The sequence below is a fragment of the Ascaphus truei genome, chromosome 19 (assembly GCF_040206685.1).
Source record: "Ascaphus truei isolate aAscTru1 chromosome 19, aAscTru1.hap1, whole genome shotgun sequence".
Lineage (NCBI taxonomy): Eukaryota > Metazoa > Chordata > Amphibia > Anura > Ascaphidae > Ascaphus > Ascaphus truei.
Window position 1 is genome coordinate 35,655,893 of NC_134501.1, and position 18,651 is coordinate 35,674,543.

Sequence of the window (18,651 nt, forward strand, 5' to 3'; positions counted from 1 at the left end):
ATCAATGGACTTGTCACTTACCTAAAGTAACTTCATATTCTTTCTTAATAGCGCACAGCAGTGGTTTGTAAGTCTTAAAATCTTCAATGAAGTAATCAAAGACCTCTCTATAAGGCTGGAGGGAAAGGAAACATTTGCATTAATATGGCTACTCATCGGGATCAATGTGGTTAATATTCCACAATACTGTGTTTGGAGACCAGTCATGTAATATACTGTTTTCTTTCCGTTTATGACTACAGCACAGTAATAGTAATGAGAAAGTCCAGTTACAGTTTGGTTAGGGGTCACTAGACCAGTGTTTTTTCAACCAGGGTTCCTAGGAGTCATTGGGTTCCCAGGCATCCCTAAAGGGTTCCCTGTCATTTGAAAATGATATCAAATACAGAGGAATTTACAATGGATCTGATCACAGAGTTGCTATTTAAGATGGTTGGGGTTCCTCAGAATTTCACTTGGGGTTCCTTAACCCAGCAGTGTGCAAAGTGGGGGGCGCAGTGTTATCAGAGGCCCCGCACGCTTCCCGAATACATTTAAATTAATGCTGGGGGAGCTGCAGGGCCTCTGTAGACTTCTACTTACCTTGTTTCAGACACTCCTGGTCACACATCGCCATGGCAACGCAGGCTTCAAATGACGCCGCAGGGTCATGTGACGTCAAGTCATGTGACGTCAACTGCAACTGCAGATTCGCCGTGGAACGGCCAAGTGCGTGTAGGGGTAATTGTGACAGAGTTGCAGTTGCAGTTGGCGACTCAAGAGTTCTTCTCAAGTCTCCATCAGGCCTCGCGAGACCAGGAGTGGCGTGCTGCCCGGAAGGAAGTTGTGGGAGAACAGGACGCAGCCTGTTTCGGAGAAAGGGGCCAGGAACTATTGGGCCAAAGACGAGAGGGAAGACACTCAGATATCTCCATCGCCTACTACCACTTTCCATCCGGTAAGTGGGCAGTCTATCTGATACAGAGGAGGTTCCAGTGGGACTATATCCATAGGATATCATATCTCATCAGTGTTAATCATCGTGTCATTTATTAAATGTTTTCATAATTATTCAGTTTACCTGTTATTCGTTTCAGCTTCCAATAGCTTTGCATGTTAGTCTAAGTGTGTGTTATACATGTTTTAGCCTTACAGTATTATGCTATGTACCTTGTCTGTTTTTATTTCATGTATATGATCCCCATCGACTGAACCCCGTTCCGGGAATTGAGTCATCTGCCAGTCCTGGTTGTATATTTTATTTATATAATTCGCTATTGTTGGGCGCCAGAGATATACTTCCTCCTTTTCATTCCCATCTTTCTCTGACCAGGTGGTCAGAGTGATATCTTAGGCAGCCATATACCATTTTTATTTTTTATTAACACCATTTATATCACCAAAGTGGGTGAATCTGCATCACACCCCCATTTAGAATTAGCGCTACCTATTTTTGTTTTCCTTAAAGTTCATAATACTATTTCACTACTTTAGCAATTTAATTAGTGGGGCATGAGCCAATCATCACACAGTAGTCATTCTGTCTTAGTCTGAGCTCCTACTTGCGGAGTTGCTGCGTGCACGACAAAGGTACTCTCGTTGTTTGCTATGAGAGTTACCCAAGTGCATGCGCGCCTGCAGGCGAAGTAGCGAGTTGATGCGGCAGCGTTTTGAGGAGACAATACATTTTGTCTTGTCAGGCGGCTGCTGCGTCACATGAGCGGTTCAGCCAATCACGGCGAACCAGCTCCGTGATGTCATAGCCACGCCCCACATCACCTGAAACGCTACGAGCAACAGATCGCTTGTGCTTCAGCCATGCGGCACTGTAAGAGCTCGCACTCTCGCAAGCAAGCAGATTGTATGAGCTCGGCCTTAGCCATCTCCTATAGTGATTGCTCGCTGCATGTATATACCCATTAGTTGCCACTAGTTTAATACGTACATCACTCTGAATACTAAATTGAGAGTTAACGCTAAGCAATAAAACAAGAAATATAAATTTGTCTAGGGTCCACAGTATGGGTAAATACCAGGCCCAAGGAATTAGAAATGAAATGTGCAAACAGATCCATTATATTGCTAAAATCTGTGTCCCAAATAATAAGTATGTTATCCATGAAACGGCCATAGTGGACAAGGCCCGGCCCCAGTGGGTTATTGGTCCGGACTTGGCTTTGATCCCCAAAACCCATGAATAAATTCACATAAAACTGGGGGCGATCCTGGTCCCACTATATATACTCTTCATTTTGTATTCATCATAATATTTCTCATTTCTTTCAGTTTATCCATCCCCCTCTTAATCTTTTTTTTCTTCAATTTCTCGTGTATGTGTGTGTATGTATATACTGTTATTCTGGTAGCTTTTGCTTCTTGGTGCCCTTGGTATATGCTTGCTTATGTAGTATCAATCTCTATTTGGTGGTGACTGTACTAGGTTTGCTCCCAGACCGGACGGTCTTATTGGCACAGGGCTCATTACATGCTCTTCTACCAAGATATATTTACTGCCAGTGTTGACTTAACTTTTTTATTCAGCCAATGGTTGTCTCTTCTTTCCAGGGGACTCTCCCTTTATATTATTAGAGGGTAGGCTCAGGGACTGTTGTATTATTGTTGTATGTGACGTTATTTATAATACATTTATACAATTTTTTGCATACTTGAGTGCTATACGTGGGATACTTTTTGTCTCTTTTCTTGTGTACGTACACACACACACACACACACACACACACACAATTACTTGTTATTTGGGAGTTATCCTTATTGCCAACACTGTTTTTAATTGATTACATTGTAGGTGTTGTACTTGATCTCTATAATTACTTCTCTATACCCTGTATCTGTACACGCCCCTGATGAAGTCATCTTTATGGTGACGAAACATATAGGGTATCGACGCTGACGTTTGACTTCACGCAATCGGGCCAAGACTGAGCTTTCATGCCATTTCAAACGGATTCTAAAAAGGCTACACCAGCTGTCCGTAGAAACAGGCTATATTGAACTTTGTCCTATTGGAGCTGCCAGTTCAGATGATCGCAGCATTGGACTGACAAGTTCAAGCTTGCATCACACGGTATCCCTGACTGCAGTACCAGTGATGGGTTCCGTTCCTGCATCACGCTGGTATCCCTGACTGCAGTATCAGTGACGAGTTCTGTTTCTGCATCACACTGGTATCCCTGACTGCAGTATCAGTGACGGGTTCTGTTCCTGCATCACACTGGTATCCCTGACTGCAGTACCAGTGACGAGTTACGTTCCTGCATCAAAAAGATATCCCCGACTGCAGTACCAGTGATGGGTTCCGTTCCTGCATCTCGCTGGTATCCCTGACTGAAGTACCAGCAACGGGTTACGTTCCTGCATCATGCTGGTATCCCTGACTGCAGTACCAGTGACGGGTTACGTTCATGCATCACGCGGGCATCCCTGACTGCAGTACCAGTGACGAGTTCCGTTCCTGCATCAAAAAGATATCCCTGACTGCAGTATCAGTGATGGGTTCCGTTCCTGCATCACGCTGGTATCCCTGACTGCAGTATCAGATTCCGTTTCTGTGTCACTCAGTTTCCCCACATAACAGGACCTATGACGTGTTACACGATATGCGAGATTTTTATATACCATGCATTTGTCCGAATTGTTTTATTAAAATCCTATATATTTATTGTACCTTATTGAACTACGGAGCGAGCGCTTCTCGTATCTGTCTTTTAGACATTTTCCTTTATAATAATGGTTTGTTGAGGGGGCTTCCGGTGACGTCACCAGATATGGCTGCGTACTAGGAAAGCTCTGTGGACCCCTGTGAATAATTATATAAATAAGCGCCTTCTCCCCAACTATCACATCACCAACCCCGGTACCTCGTAAAGCCCCAGAGAGACCGATCCCGGCGAGCCGAAAATCAACATTGGGAGACCACCCTGCGAGGAGCGGGCCCACCGGAGCGAAGGAGCAGCGTGGCACCATCTGTCCCGCGTGGTAGGAAGCCGGAGAGTCGGCGGTGGACAGGGACGGAGCTCCCCCTGCCTTCGGAACGGTAGGAACACCCGCCGCATCCTCCCGCGGCCGCGAGGAGGAGGAAATAAATAAATAAATACCGAACCGGAGGGGAGGGAGAGAGAGCGCGAGCGGAGCATCTGTGCTGCGGGTCCCCGGCAGCACCCGGCAGCATAAATAAATAAATAACAGCCGAACCGGAGGTGGGGGAGAGAGAGCGCGAGCGGAGCATCTGTGCTGCGGGTCCCTGGCAGCATAAATAAATAAATAAACACCGGACCGAGGTGTGGGAGAGGGGGAGCGCTGAGAGGGGGTAAGCCCTGGTGGTGGGGCAGAGAGAGAACAGCGGCCATCTTGAGAGGGCCCCACACACAGTCACCAGCACCACACAAGGAGTGCTAACAGCAGAGTATCCCTAACACTGCTGGAGGCACTGAGTACCACATCATTTCAGCTACCCAGACACTACAGAATAAATAAATAAATAACTCTACCTCATTCCTCCACAACGTCCTTGCGTCTCGCCCCCCCCCCTCCCCCTGGATCACCGCCCCTCCCCCAACGCTTACGGCACCAGACAAACATTCCCAGAAGGAAGAATACCGCGGCAATGCAGTCGCGACAGAAAAAAGCCTCAACCCCAGCGGTAACTAAATTTTTTCCGCCGACGCAGAGAAGCCCAGGCGCGACGCCTGAAAGCCAAAGCGGCACCGACGCACGCGGCTCCTCCACCACCGCAAGCGACCGTCACGACCGGGGAGAGGTAATAACAAAAACATACCTCGAGGATTTCATGACATCCCTCCACAACAAACTCCATTCCTCACTGCAACATGACCTCAAGCTAGCCATCACGGAGCTCAAGGAGGAGATATCAGGCCTCACCGAGAGAACCACCGAACTTGAGACAAAACAGGGAGAGACTCTCCAGAGGCTAATGGAGGCCGAAGATGAAGTATTTCGGCTGGGGGAAGAAGTTACGAGCCTAAAAGACGCGATAGAGGACCAGGAGAACAGGGACAGGAGACAGAACCTGCGGATCCGTAACGTCCCGGAGGCTGTTCTCCCTGATCTCATCCGACCATACCTCTCGGAACTTTTCTCCTCCCTATGTAACGATTTGGAACCCAGAGACATGGAGATAGACCGGGCCCACCGGGCCCTTGGCCCCAGATCAGAGGATCCGAAAAGAAGAAGGGACCTGATTGTCAAATTTCACAGTTACACCACTAAAGAAAGAATCCTGACAGCCTGCCGAGAAAAAGGCGATATTACTTTCCAAGAGGAAAGAATACAAGTCTACAGTGATCTATCCAGAATCACCGTTAACAGGCGAAAAGAAATCAAGCCCCTAACGCTGCTCCTGAGGGAAAGTGGCGTTCGCTACAGATGGGGATTCCCGTTTAGACTGACGGCCAGCAGAAACGGGAAATTCCTAACCTTGAGACGCCCGGAGGAAATGGAGGCATTTGCAAGGGCATTAGGCCTCACTCCCCCGTCCTCGTGGGGTTCAGTAGAGCGCCCGAGCCGAGAGACGGAAGAAGGAGAAGAGTCCATCCGCTCCTCCCGTAGAACCGCTGCTCAGACCCAGACACAGGGAAAAGGAAAGTAAAGAGAAAACCAAACCGATCCTTGTTTATTCCTAGTTGGCCGTGGCCGCAGACCTACCCCAGTGCCAAGCAGATACCACCGTCTACAGAGTAAAGGAAAACCCAAACTAACCTCCTTATTCCCAGTTGGCCGTTGCCGTAGATCTATCCCAGCACTGAGCGGATGCATCCGCCTGCAGTGATCACTGAAGAGAAGACGCAGATACACCTGCTAACGACCGTCTACCCCGGGGAGTTCACCTGAACGTCGAAATAAAATCCCCGGCAGCACAGTCGGCCCACCTACATCATGGAGTGAGATCACTTGAAAGAGCACGCCCCTGAGGGCCGAACTCACGCCTGAGGACCACTCCGCTGAGGGAACCTCGACGACGCACCCAGTACCCAGGTCTCATTGGAGACTCACCTGCACCACCATAGAAGACCTGCATGAGCGGTCCAAGGAGCGGAGCTAAGGCGCGGAGCTGAGGGGGAAACGCCGGTTGCGGCTTTTGGGTGGGAGGGGGGCGGGGATCCCAGGAGGAGAGCCTGCTTGAAGCCGAGGGGGGCCCCCTCGCTTAAGGAGAACTGACGAGAGGAAGCCGCGGCGCCAGCTGCAGAGAGCCTCCCCGTTCCTGAAGACGGTCTGTGGGGGGGTGGGGGGGGGCGGGGGGGAGGGTGGGGATCCGGACGGGGCCTGTTTCCATGGTCCACGCAGAAGGACCGTCGACTATCCATATTGGTACAGGTGTATCTGCCCCCCCCCCCTTTCCCCTCCCTCTCCCCTCTTCCTCCCCCCCCCCCCTCCCCCTCCCTTCCCTCTCCCCTCACCCCTCTCCCTCCCCCTCTCCCCCCCCTCCTCCTCTCCCCCTCTCCTCCTCCCCCCCTCCTCCCCCCCTCCTCCTCCCCCCCTCCCCTTCCCTCCTCCTCCCCCCCCCCCTCCCCTCCTCCTCCCCCCCCCCTCCCCTCCTCCTCCCCCCCTTCCCCCCCCCCCCTCCCCCTCCGTCCCCCTCCCCTCCCCCCCCTCAAATCAGCCCCACAGAATAGGCACTGTATAAGATAGCTGTGTGTTCATTATGGTTTATGCTTGTTAAAGTTAAAAAGTTAAATAGGATGTTACTGTCGAAACGTTTATCCAGAGGGAATTGCTATAACTGATTTGCCATGCTGGGAAACTAACGCTTGCGTTACCTGAATGTACGTTTATGCAAAAGATCATCTGTTCCACTCGACCATCATAGGCCACTCCTACCCCACTATGGAGCACCTGTCCTTCCCGCCTTCCCCATCTCCCTTCCCCTCTCTCTCCCCCTTCCCTCCCCCTCCCTCCCCCCCTCCCCTTCCCCCCCTCGCCCCCCCTCCCTCCTCCCCCCTCCCTCCCTCTTCCCCCCCTTCCCCCCCTCCCTTCCCCCCTTCCCCCCCTCCCCCCCCCCTTTTCCCTCCTTCCACCCCCTCCCTCCCCTCCCTCCCCCCTCTTCCCCCCTCCCTTTCCTCCCTCCCCCCCTTCCCCTCTCTCCCCCTCCCTCCTCTCCCCCCCTCCCCCCTTCCTCCTCTCCCCCCTCTCCCTCCCCCCCTACCCCCCCTCCCTCCCCCTCTACCCCCCCTCCCTCCCCCTCACCCCCTCCCCCCCCCCGCCGCAAACAAGAGGTCGCTAAGAGACCTACAGACAGCCCTCTTCTGCCAGCAAATCAGCCCCACAGAATAGGCACCGTATAAGATAGCTGAGTGTTTATTATGGTTTATGCTTGTTAGAGTTAAAAAGTTAAATAGGATGTTATTGTCGAAACGTTTATCCAGAGGGAATCGTTATAACTGATCAGACATGCGGGGAAACTAACGCCTGCGTTACCTGAATGTATGCTTATGTAAAAGATCACCTGTCTCACTAGACCATCATAGGCCACCCCGGCCCCACTAGGGAGCACCCTCTCCCCACCCCCCACCCCCTGTCTCTATCCTTCTCCCTGTTGGCTATATACACATAGGGAAAAAGGTTGTTGAAAAAACCATTAAGGGGTCCACACCCTCCTGGACGAGCCAGTCGGTACTCCCGGGTCTACCCCCCAAGGACCCTAAGTCCGAATGCCGGTATGCAATTCCGGCTACACCCCATTGGGGGCGCCCTCGGGCCCCCATCCTTTTTCTCTCTGCCTGCTGGTGCTGTCCCAGCAGTCCTTTACCCTTCCCGTCCACCCTATCCCCCTCCACCCCCCCGACACCGCGGACCCAGGTCCAGACAACAGGTCACCCTCTTCCGCCAGAGATGTTCTTTCCTATCCCACAGGCACAGTAATCAGTCACGGTCCCCCGGTTGGGAAAGGGGTGATCCGCAAAGGCCCCTCCAGAGATAACAAAAATGGCTAACCGGGCCCCAATCAAAGTTATTTCTCTTAACGTTAAAGGACTACAGAGCCATAGGAAGAGAAAACTAGCCCTCCAGGAAATGAAAAGATCCCAAGGAGATATCATCTTTCTCCAGGAGACACACTTCACAGACCACGAGCTGCCTAAAATATTTAATAATACATTCCCGCTGAGCTATTATTCCTCGTTCAGTAGCAAGAAACGAGGGGTAGCCATTTTAATCCGCCAGGGAACCCCATTCAATTTTGTCAAAAAAGTTTCAGACCCAGGGGGTAGATTTCTTGTGGCATATGGCTCACTAGCAGGCACGGCGATCGCCCTGGTCAACCTCTATGCACCAAACGAGAACCAAGCAGAGTTCTTGAAAACAGCCCTAAACACAATTGACCCTACCTACCTATCCTCATTGATAGTGGGGGGAGACCTAAACATGGCCTTAAACCCACAGGAGGATAAGACACTCCCTTCTGACCGCCCACACACGGTACTATCCCTAAAGATGGGAACAGCATTTAGAGCAATTATCAAAGATTTTTCCCTAGTGGACGTTTGGAGATCCCAACATCAGGGCCAAAGGGACTATACCTTTTACTCCGCACCCCACCAGACCTATTCTCGCATTGACTACCTCTTTACAACCAAGAATGTCTTGGAGGCCTCCCAAAAAACGGATATAGGCCCGATCACATGGTCGGATCATGCCCCTATCTCATTAACTCTCTCAGTTCCATTCATAAAGTCGAGCGCATTTAACTGGAAACTAAACGATTCATTATTGAATCACCCGGAAATAGAGAGAGAAATCAAGTCGGCCCTATCAGAGTACTTCAGGAACAACTCAGGTTCAGTCCCATCCTCAGCGGTACTATGGGAAGCCTATAAGGCAACCATCAGAGGTACTTTTATCTCCATAGCATCCCATAGGAAAAAAACTAAGGCAAAACTACTCAAAGGCTTGACAGAGAAAATAATCAAACTAGAACAGCAACACAAATCCAACCCCTCGGGGAAAATATACAAAACCTTAACTACCGCCAGAAATGAGTTGAAAAAGATCCAACTCGAGGATGTCGAAAAAGCCCTTCGATGGACTAACCAGAGATACTATGATAAGGGCAATAAAGCTGACAGACTATTGGCCAGTAAATTAAGAGGGGTACAAAAGAGGTCCCAAATAACTGCGATCAAGAGCAGGTCAGGTCACATATTATATAATGACAGACACATTGCGGAGGAATTCACCAAATTTTATACCAAATTATACAACCTCAGAACTCAAGAGGAAAATAATAGAGCATCAAGGCTTACGGCAGTTTCAAACTATTTAGATAGCTGCAACCTCCCATCCTTAACAGAGAAGGAGAACGAGACACTAAATGGGAAAATTACAAAAGAGGAATTGGCAGACGCGGTAAAAGCTCTAAAACTATCCAAAGCCCCCGGCCCTGATGGATTCACAAACGCCTACTACAAGAGGTTTCTCCCGTCCCTATCTCCTTACCTGCTGGACTTGTTCAACTCCTTTATGGAAGGCGACCCCATACCAGCATCAATGTCATTGGCTAACCTAGCAATAATCCACAAAGAGGGGAGAGACCCAATGCAATGTGGGAGTTACCGCCCCATATCGCTGTTGAACAACGACCTTAAGCTATACAGCAAAATACTAGCGAACAGATTAAACCCCATTCTACCCAGACTAATCCATAACGACCAAGTAGGATTTGTCTCAGGCCGCCAAGCCTCGGACAACACCCGCAAAATTATAAATATAATAGATCACATTAACCTTACAAACACCAAGGCAGTTCTCCTGAGCTTGGACGCAGAGAAGGCGTTTGACAGAATCAATTGGCTATTCCTAGACAAAACCTTACAAAAATTTGGTTTCAGGGATTCATTCCTAGAGGGGGTCCGAGCACTATATCAAAATCCATCAGCAGCAATCAAACTCCCGGGAGGTACAGCGCAAAGATTTCCAATAACAAATGGTACAAGGCAGGGCTGTCCTTTATCCCCTCTTCTCTTCGCCCTGACAATCGAACCCCTGGCGGCCAAAATACGCGAGAGCACAAATATCCAGGGCGTACCAATTGGCGATACAAATTACAAAATCTCGCTCTTTGCCGACGACATAATACTGTCCCTAACTCACCCCCAAACATCGCTCCCCAATCTACATAAAGAATTGGTGGAGTTCGGCAAAATTTCGGACTACAAAATTAATAATGACAAATCAGAAGCCCTAAACTTAAATGTATCAGAATCGGAAACCAACTTACTAAAACTGAACTTTAATTATAGATGGAGTTCCTCATACATTAAATATCTGGGAGTGAATGTATCAGGTAACTACCAGTCATTGTACAAATATAATTACCCGGCTTTGTTCGGGAAAATCAAAAAAGACCTGGACAAATGGGAAGACTACCAGATCTCATGGATCGGAAGGATGATCTCAGTAAAAATGAATATACTCCCCAGATTGCTATACTATTTCCAGACACTCCCGATCCATGTTCCCAGCCCTGAACTTAAAAACATCCAGAATAGAATGTTTAACTTTATCTGGAAGGGCAAAAGGCCCAGGGTTGCCAGATCGGTGCTCCTGACGCCAAGAGAAAGAGGGGGCCTAGGTGTCCCAGATATCACAAAGTATTATTTAGCGGCCCAGTTGAGGCAAGCCGTAGTGTGGAACGCAGACCCGGGTCTCTATTGCTGGCGAGATATTGAATCCCACTACGTAAAAACGCCTTCTCTGCAGGCCCACCTTTGGTGCATAGACAAGGGGGATAGACCATCCCGTAGGTTCGACCTTGGTGCCACCAGATACACTTGGGAAGTTTGGCGGAAATGCAGATCAAAGTTTAAACTAACTGCTCCGGGCTCTCTGCTTATTCCGATCCACAACAATCCCCATTTCCCCCCAGGATGTGAACCAAAACAATTCGACTACTTCCATCTGAAGGGGGTTAGGGTGGTCGCCGACCTATTGAGCGATGGAAGGCTGCTGAACTTCCAAGAATTACGAACAAAACACGAGGCCCCAGAATTGAGTCCATTTAAGTATCTCCAAATTAGACATTATCTCCAAAAATTGTCCCCAAAATTTGAGTATCCTCCCCTCACCAACTTTGAGAGGCTCTGCCGAACTTGTACACATCAAAAAGCATTGATCTCTAACATATACGCTGGTATGGAGAGAACAGCAGGCCCCTCCACCCATGACTACATGTCCAAGTGGGAGGCGGAACTGAGTATAGACATAGATAGAGAAGACTGGGAGGATATATGGGACGCTGCTTCAGGAACTTCCATCTGTACCACGACAAAAGAGAATATCTACAAAATCATGTTCCACTGGTATCTTACCCCAGTTAGATTAAAGCAAATCTACCCCCTGGTCTCAGATCTATGTTGGAGAGGCTGTGGACAGAGAGGAGACATGGCCCACATTTGGCGGTCATGCCCAAAAATCCAAACATTTTGGCTTTCTATTCAAACTTTAATCCGAGAGGTAACTAGCCTCACATTAGACCCAGATCCACTGACCTTCCTCCTGGGCAGGCCAATAGAGGAAATTGACCGCCCGGTAGGAAAATTAATCTCCTCCATCCTTACCGCGGCTAGGTGTGCTGTGGCATTCTCCTGGAAAAAGATCTCTCCCCCCTCCATTCAGGCGGTCAAGAGAAGAATAGACGATGTAATGCTCATGGAACGTCTGACGGCGTTTCTCAAACGCAAGACTGCAAGCAACTACAAAATATGGGAACCCTGGGAGATTCACTGACACCCAAGAGAAGCTGATAGAAGAAATTATGACCATTCAGACCTCAGCCTGAAGGATGCTGGAGTCTGCGGGGTGGGGGAGGCTCACCCCTCACCCCCCCATCTCTATACCCACCCCCATTCCTCCCCCTCTATCCCCCCCCCCCTCTCTTTTTCAGACCTCTCGCTCCCCCGGTCACCCGGTGACCCAGAGGTCGCGCCACTCTTGGCGGTACACCCCCCCCCCCCCTCCAACATAGAAAATTTGAAAATCAAAGTGTATTAGGATATTGCGATGTGAAATATGCCTGTAAATTTGCCTGTTTCCTAATAAAAATGTTAAAAAAAAAAAAATAATAATGGTTTGTTCTTGTATAGCGCTGCTAGTTTTACGTAGCTCTTTAAAGAGACATGTTGCAGTCACAGTCCCTGCCCCGTTTAGCTTACAATCTATGTATTTGGTGCCTGAGGCACAGGGAGATATAGTGACTTGCCCAAGGTCACAAGGAGCCGACACCAGGAATTGAACCAGGTTCCCCTGCACCAAACTCAGTGCCAGTCAGTGTCTTTACTCACTCAGCCGCTCCTTTTCCCTTGATTCATCTGTTGGAGAAGCCCCTGGTGGCATTATAAGACGCTCTTGCCTTTTTTCAGATACAATATTACAGAGGTGGGCAACCTATTTTTCAATGTAGCCAAAGGTGTGGTGAATGAGATGTGAAATTCGCCACACCATGTCAAAATTGAGAAATTCCCCCCTCCTACCATGTCGCTTCACCTACCGGTCACACTCAGCCCAGCAGCAACACGCGCGGTGTGTTCTCCGGATAGCTCCTGTACTGGCCCTCCCACCAGGCAGCAGCAGCAGCAACACGCGCGGTGTGATCTCCGGATAGCTCCTGTACTGGCCCTCCCACCAGGCAGCAGCAGCAACACGCGCGGTGTGATCTCCGGATAGCTCCTGTACTGGCCCTCCCACCAGGCAGCAGCAGCAACACGCGCGGTGTGATCTCCGGATAGCTCCTGTACTGGCCCTCCCACCTGGCAGCAGCAGCAACACGCGCGGGGTGATCTCCGGATAGCTCCTGTACTGGCCTTCCCACCAGGCAGAAGCAGCAACACGCGCGGTGTGATCTCCGGATAGCTCCTGTACTGGCCCTCCCACCAGGCAGAAGCAGGAGTTTTTACTGCTCGTGGGAGCTGGCGGGCCGGTGAGATCCCGCGCGACGGGAAAGCTCAGGCACCCTGGAAATGCTGCGGGTCTCAAGGGGGGCTCCGACATGTGCGGGTGGCAGCAGGGGAGGTCGCAGGACACCCCCAAGGGTAAGTGAAGGGCCTCATCCCCCCCTGCGTTCCTTCCCTGGCACCCCGTTCTCCCCCGGCCAGCGCTGTCGTCAGCGGAAGGTTGGGCGAGTATGGGGTGAGATGTGCAGATCTGCGTGCAGGGACGCCCACGGGGCTAGCCTCTGCAGCTCGGATCCTTGCGGGGCGGGCAAGCTGGAGCATGTGTGGCTAGTTGGCCCCTGTGCTATATTGGATATTTGTGCTCATGCACTATATACATAGTATCTTTACTGTGGACTCTTTTTTCGTTACTCGTACGTATGATATTGTTTACCACTATTATTTTTTTGTCACCTCAGTGTTTTGTCTTTTTGTATCAACACTTTTATGACTATATTAGCACGGAACATATTGCAGCACTTTTTTCCCCTATTAGAGGAGCGCTGATATTTTCTTCTGACACAGTCACACAATAAAGGGAATGAATCCATAAATACTAACCGGGAATCTCTGCGACGAAAATCAAAAGGGGAAATACAGTTTTATTCAAGACTCTCAGCAACAGAAAGCTACTCTAAATGTGGCAGAGGGGGGGGGGACACGAGACATAACTGTGTTGTTGCACTAGGTAAAAATCTGCCATAATTGGGGAAGGATTGGACATTTTGCAGTTTGCAAAAAAAAGAAGCTCAGAATATTGAAGCTAGCTGCAAACCTTTTCACAAGAAAGAGAAAGAGCTGCAGTACTGTTAATTATAGGAAGGAAGACAGGAGCAGTTTTGATCATTTTTACACTTGAGCGACTCAATGCAGGTAAACGTTACAGTGAGCAAAACAGAATTAGGGGAGCTCAAGCGCACCCATAACACAAAATGCATCAGTACCACTATATATCTTTCAATGCTGTAGCAGTAAGGCTAGGGGAGGTGGTACTGATGCATTTTGATATATTGGTAGGTTCGAGGTCATTTATTTCTGTTTTGCAAATTAGTTTTTCTTGAGGTGTCTGGCCCTGAGCTTCAGGTTCTGCGCTTCTTGACAATTCTCCGATTAGCAAATATGTGTTTTAGGCTTGTTATCTAGTTTTTGCAGCCGTGTGCGTGCGCGCACCAGTGCGAACGCGTGTGCACGTGCCGCATGCTTTTTGTGTATGCTGTGAGCTGTGAAGGTACTGTGTGTGTGTGTGAATTTTTTTTTTTTTTTAACACATTGTTAAAAATAAAAAAATTATTAATATTGTGCAGACACACACATACACACATACACACATACACACATACACACATACACACATACACACATACACACATACACACATACACACATACACACATACACACATACACACATACACACATACACACATACACACATACACACATACACACACATTTCAGCGCCGGTAGCAGCGCAAAATCATTCTATTCCCCGTCTTCCCCGCTGTTGGCCGGATGCCCTTGTATAGAAGGGCTGACTAACCTCAGCCAATTATAAGTGCCGTGCGTGCACACGGCCACTATATAACAGCCCTTATACGTGTGCCTACAATGTGGTAGCCTCAAGTTGCCTCTCTACAGAAGGTGGGTGGTGAGAGTCTGTGACTGTCCTGAGATCGGAGCACTCGCGATACTGTAGTATACTATGCCATGGGTGCTCGTCCAGCGGAATCCACACATCAAGAGGGGTGTGTGTATGCCATGTATCACAGAACTGATGGCACGCCAAAGGTCAACAATTACACAAAAATGGTAATCATTACATTGTGAATAAGATCAACGTTTAGGTCCACTCTTGGGCATTTGTCATTTTCATGAGTGTGTCTGTGACTAATATAAACAAGAGAAGTGTGTGTGTGTGTGTGTGTGTGTGTGTGTGTGTGTGTGTGTGTGTGTGTGTGTGTGTGTGTGTGTGTGTGTGACCTGTGCACTCAATTTTATGTCTGGTTCAAGCCAGTTCTAATTGCACATGATCGCAGATAGCATAAATGCGTCATTTATTTAACCCTTTAAGCACTTTCCCATATCTCACATGTTCCCTTTTGCTACCTTCTCGTGTGATAGTGAAGAAGTTTAGTCCATAGGACAATAGGAAATATGATGTATTTAGTGTAGGTACCTCCTTAATGGAGTTTACCTTGACGTGGTTAGTAGGTTTCAATAAGTTTTTGGATCAAAAGATGCAACCAAATAACTCCTTCGCTAAAAGACTAAAACATTTCAAATGTTCCTAATAAAATGGCAAGTAGCGCGGGGTTTTGGTATTTGTTTTCTATAAACCTGATATTGAAGTTGGAAACCCGGAGTATGCAGTACTCACTGATTCAGGGACCCATGTTATTGACAAAGATTCTTGGGAAGATTTGAAAACACAAAATAGAAACACCTCAAATTGTGTGCACGAAACAAAAGAGTTTATACATATGGCTTATTTATTTATAACAACATTTATATAGCGCCATTTTGCAGGGTGCTGTACATTAGTTAATAAAACTTGTTTGGTTGGTGGACAGGGAACACGCCATTACAGATTAAAGGGAAGTTTAACACATTAGGAGAGAAGGGTTCACCTCTTTGGACAACATTCTTTGTTATTGTAGGAAAGGGAGCCTCCTTAGCTGAAAGGGAGCCAATTGGGAGTGCTTAAAACTGGACCTATTGAAAAAGACGCCGAGATAAATACGGTGTCAAGTTCTAGCCATAAACTGAAAGAGGAATTTAAAGATTGTTTTGTCTGGTTTGCAAAACCTGAAAGATTTTCAGTTGGAAATTCACATTGATCCAACGATAAAACGTTTTGTGTAGCCACTGCGTAGCAGTGCAAGAAAGGCGGCGGAAAAGGAGCTTCTCGAGTTGCAAGACAAAGAGATTATTGAAGCTGTGCAGGGGCCTGTCACAGAAAGACCAGAATTTAACCCCGGGATCATGGCACCAGACAGGACCAGGCAGTTCAATAAAGAGTATCTATTCCAGCCGGAGCCAGCAAGCACAGCACAAAAACACAGATCAGAGCTATACTCACTAACACAGGGCATACAGATGGGGGGGAGGGGGGATCCTAGCTGGCTAGGCACCACATTGAAGGTTTACCCAGGGTTTGCTTCCACACTCTGTAGGGGTTGGGACCATCCAGGAATCTGGTGCAAATCGAGGCTGAGCACTTTCAAATCTGTTGCTTAAAAGTCCTGCTCTCCACTTCTCCGGCAACACGCAGTCTCGTAGCACAGAAGCACTTTCACATCTCCCGCTTGGTTAGGCTCCGAGCCTCGTTTTCAGGTGTCTCCGGCACAGCCTCGGAGCACCCCGCTTAGTCCACCTCCACGTTAGGATCAGAATGAGCTGCCACAGAACTGCCTGTATTTAATGAACTAAAGCAACGACTCATCTGTGTTAAGACTCTAGCATACTTTGATCCAACTAGACCAACCCAGGCGATTGTGCTAGTCCTGTGGGATTAGGTGCCTTCTTGGTCCAGACGCAAGAAGATGGTAACTATAGGCCTGCATAGTATGCAAGCAGATGCAGATCGAAGATACTCTCAGACTGAAAAACAAGCACTAGCGTTAGTTTGGCGTCGTCAGAGATTTAATGTATAATATGAAATGGAGTTGAAATGTATTACTGATCATATGCCATTGGAGGTCTTATACTCATCAAAACCCTCTGCCAAATTGAGAGGAGGTAATAAGATTTCTACCTCACCATTTCAGAGTGAAATATCGACCACGACCCACAAATGCAGCAGGTGCACTGTAGAGATTATCTCAAATTCCAGCACCGTGTTACAGCATTGCAGAGGAGTATGTAAACTTTCTGTCTGCAAACGCAATCCCTTATGCTCCGTGAGGTGGAGGAAGCCTCGGTAGTGGATTCAGAATGTATACAATTAGGATTGATTAGAACGGATGAATTGGAAAATATGCTACTGTGTATTAAAGAGATAAGGGGGAACTTATACTTGCAGGAAAACTAATCAAGTGTAGAAATTGAATTGCTATGCCTAATAAATCCCATAGAAAAATCCTACAACTAGCACATGAAGGACATCAAGAGGTTGTGTGCAGGACCGACTTGAAGAATTACGGGGCCTGGTACAAACCGAGGACGAGGCCTCTTATGCTCCCCAGGTCCTACCTGTGGGGCGATTGAAGAGGCGGCGGTGGCACTGGAAAGAGCCCATCCAAGGGGTCCTCACACAGAAGTTGGACCAGGCTTGAGTGATCCACACCTGGGTGGGCTCCCTCCATTGTTGCCACCACACAGGTGGGGCCTTTGCAAGCGCGGGGCCCACTGCAGTCGCACTGATGGCACAGATATCAAGCCGGCACTGGCTTGTGTGAACTAAACAGCAAATACAAGAAAAAGTCTAGTGGGTAGGGATTGGTAAGGATGTAGAGCGTATGGTTATCTCCTGTCCAGCATGTTAAGTTATAGAGTCCAAACCAAAGCCTGAACCAATTAGGAGGACAGCTATGCAAGCTGGACCTTGTGAGGCTTTGGCTATTGATCTATGTGACATTCCAACAGGCCATTATGTCTTGGTCATTGTAGATTACTATTCACAATGGCAGGAGGTGGTAATCCTTGAGAACGAAACCTATTCAACAATAATTGGGAGTTTGGAGGGGATATTTACCTCGCATGGACTTCCTAAAAACTTATAGTGAGAGACAATGGGGTCCAATTTACATGAACAGTGTTTCAAAATTATTTGCAATTGAATGGCCTGGTTTATAAACTTGTTACACATAACTGGATACAAGCTAGTGGAGAAGTGGAACATTAACATTGAGACACAAAAGTTTCAGGGTCAGCAATACAGTGCACACAAGGATCAAACAAAAACCATCCTTTTACATGGAGATAAGATGTTTGTGACGGTAGGGGCAGTGTGGCGCAGTATATTAAAGGTTAAGTCCACTTGTTGCCCCTACCAGTCAAGATGGTGGTCCTATGTATGGGCCATCTTAAGGCTGCAAATGGCTGCCAGCCCGGTTAATGCCTAGATCTCTATATGACTCATTGTCGGCTTGGGCCAATAATCAAGGTCAAGTGACTGGCATACAATGAGTCAGCTAGCCAGCCTTGTGTGGAGACAGATGCAGGGTCTATGGACAATGGCGAGGTGGGGAAGGACAAGCCCTCCTGTTGGGGAGATCCAGACTCCAAAAGCGGTGTCTACCTCTGCAGAAGGTATGGAGCTGAAATCGGGGTTTGGGTTTTAGCCCCGTTTCCCATTGATCAGTACCAATTTTCTCGCACTCACAAGCCCTGCCCCTAAGGGTAGTCCTTAGGCACTGGCACCACCCACATCCCTGAGCTATACTCACTAACACAGGGCATACAGATGGGGGGGAGGGGGGATCCTAGCTGGCTAGGCACCACATTGAAGGTTTACCCAGGGTTTGCTTCCACACTCTGTAGGGGTTGGGACCATCCAGGAATCTGGTGCAAATCGAGGCTGAGCACTTTCAAATCTGTTGCTTAAAAGTCCTGCTCTCCACTTCTCCGGCAACACGCAGTCTCGTAGCACAGAAGCACTTTCACATCTCCCGCTTGGTTAGGCTCCGAGCCTCGTTTTCAGGTGTCTCCGGCACAGCCTCGGAGCACCCCGCTTAGTCCACCTCCACGTTAGGATCAGAATGAGCTGCCACAGA

General features: G+C 48.5%; 1 protein-coding gene across 6 annotated transcripts in view; it reads right to left on the reverse strand.

Moving 5' to 3' along the window:
* The window catches only part of TSNAXIP1 (translin associated factor X interacting protein 1), a 93,669-nt gene that overhangs the window by 59,860 nt on the left and 15,158 nt on the right, over window positions 1-18,651 (reverse strand). For all 6 annotated transcript variants that reach the window (XM_075577133.1, XM_075577132.1, XM_075577136.1 and 3 more), the window contains exon 5: window positions 22-115. In XM_075577133.1, coding sequence (XP_075433248.1) covers window positions 22-115 — 94 coding nt within the window. The remainder of the gene's footprint in view (window positions 1-21; window positions 116-18,651) is intronic.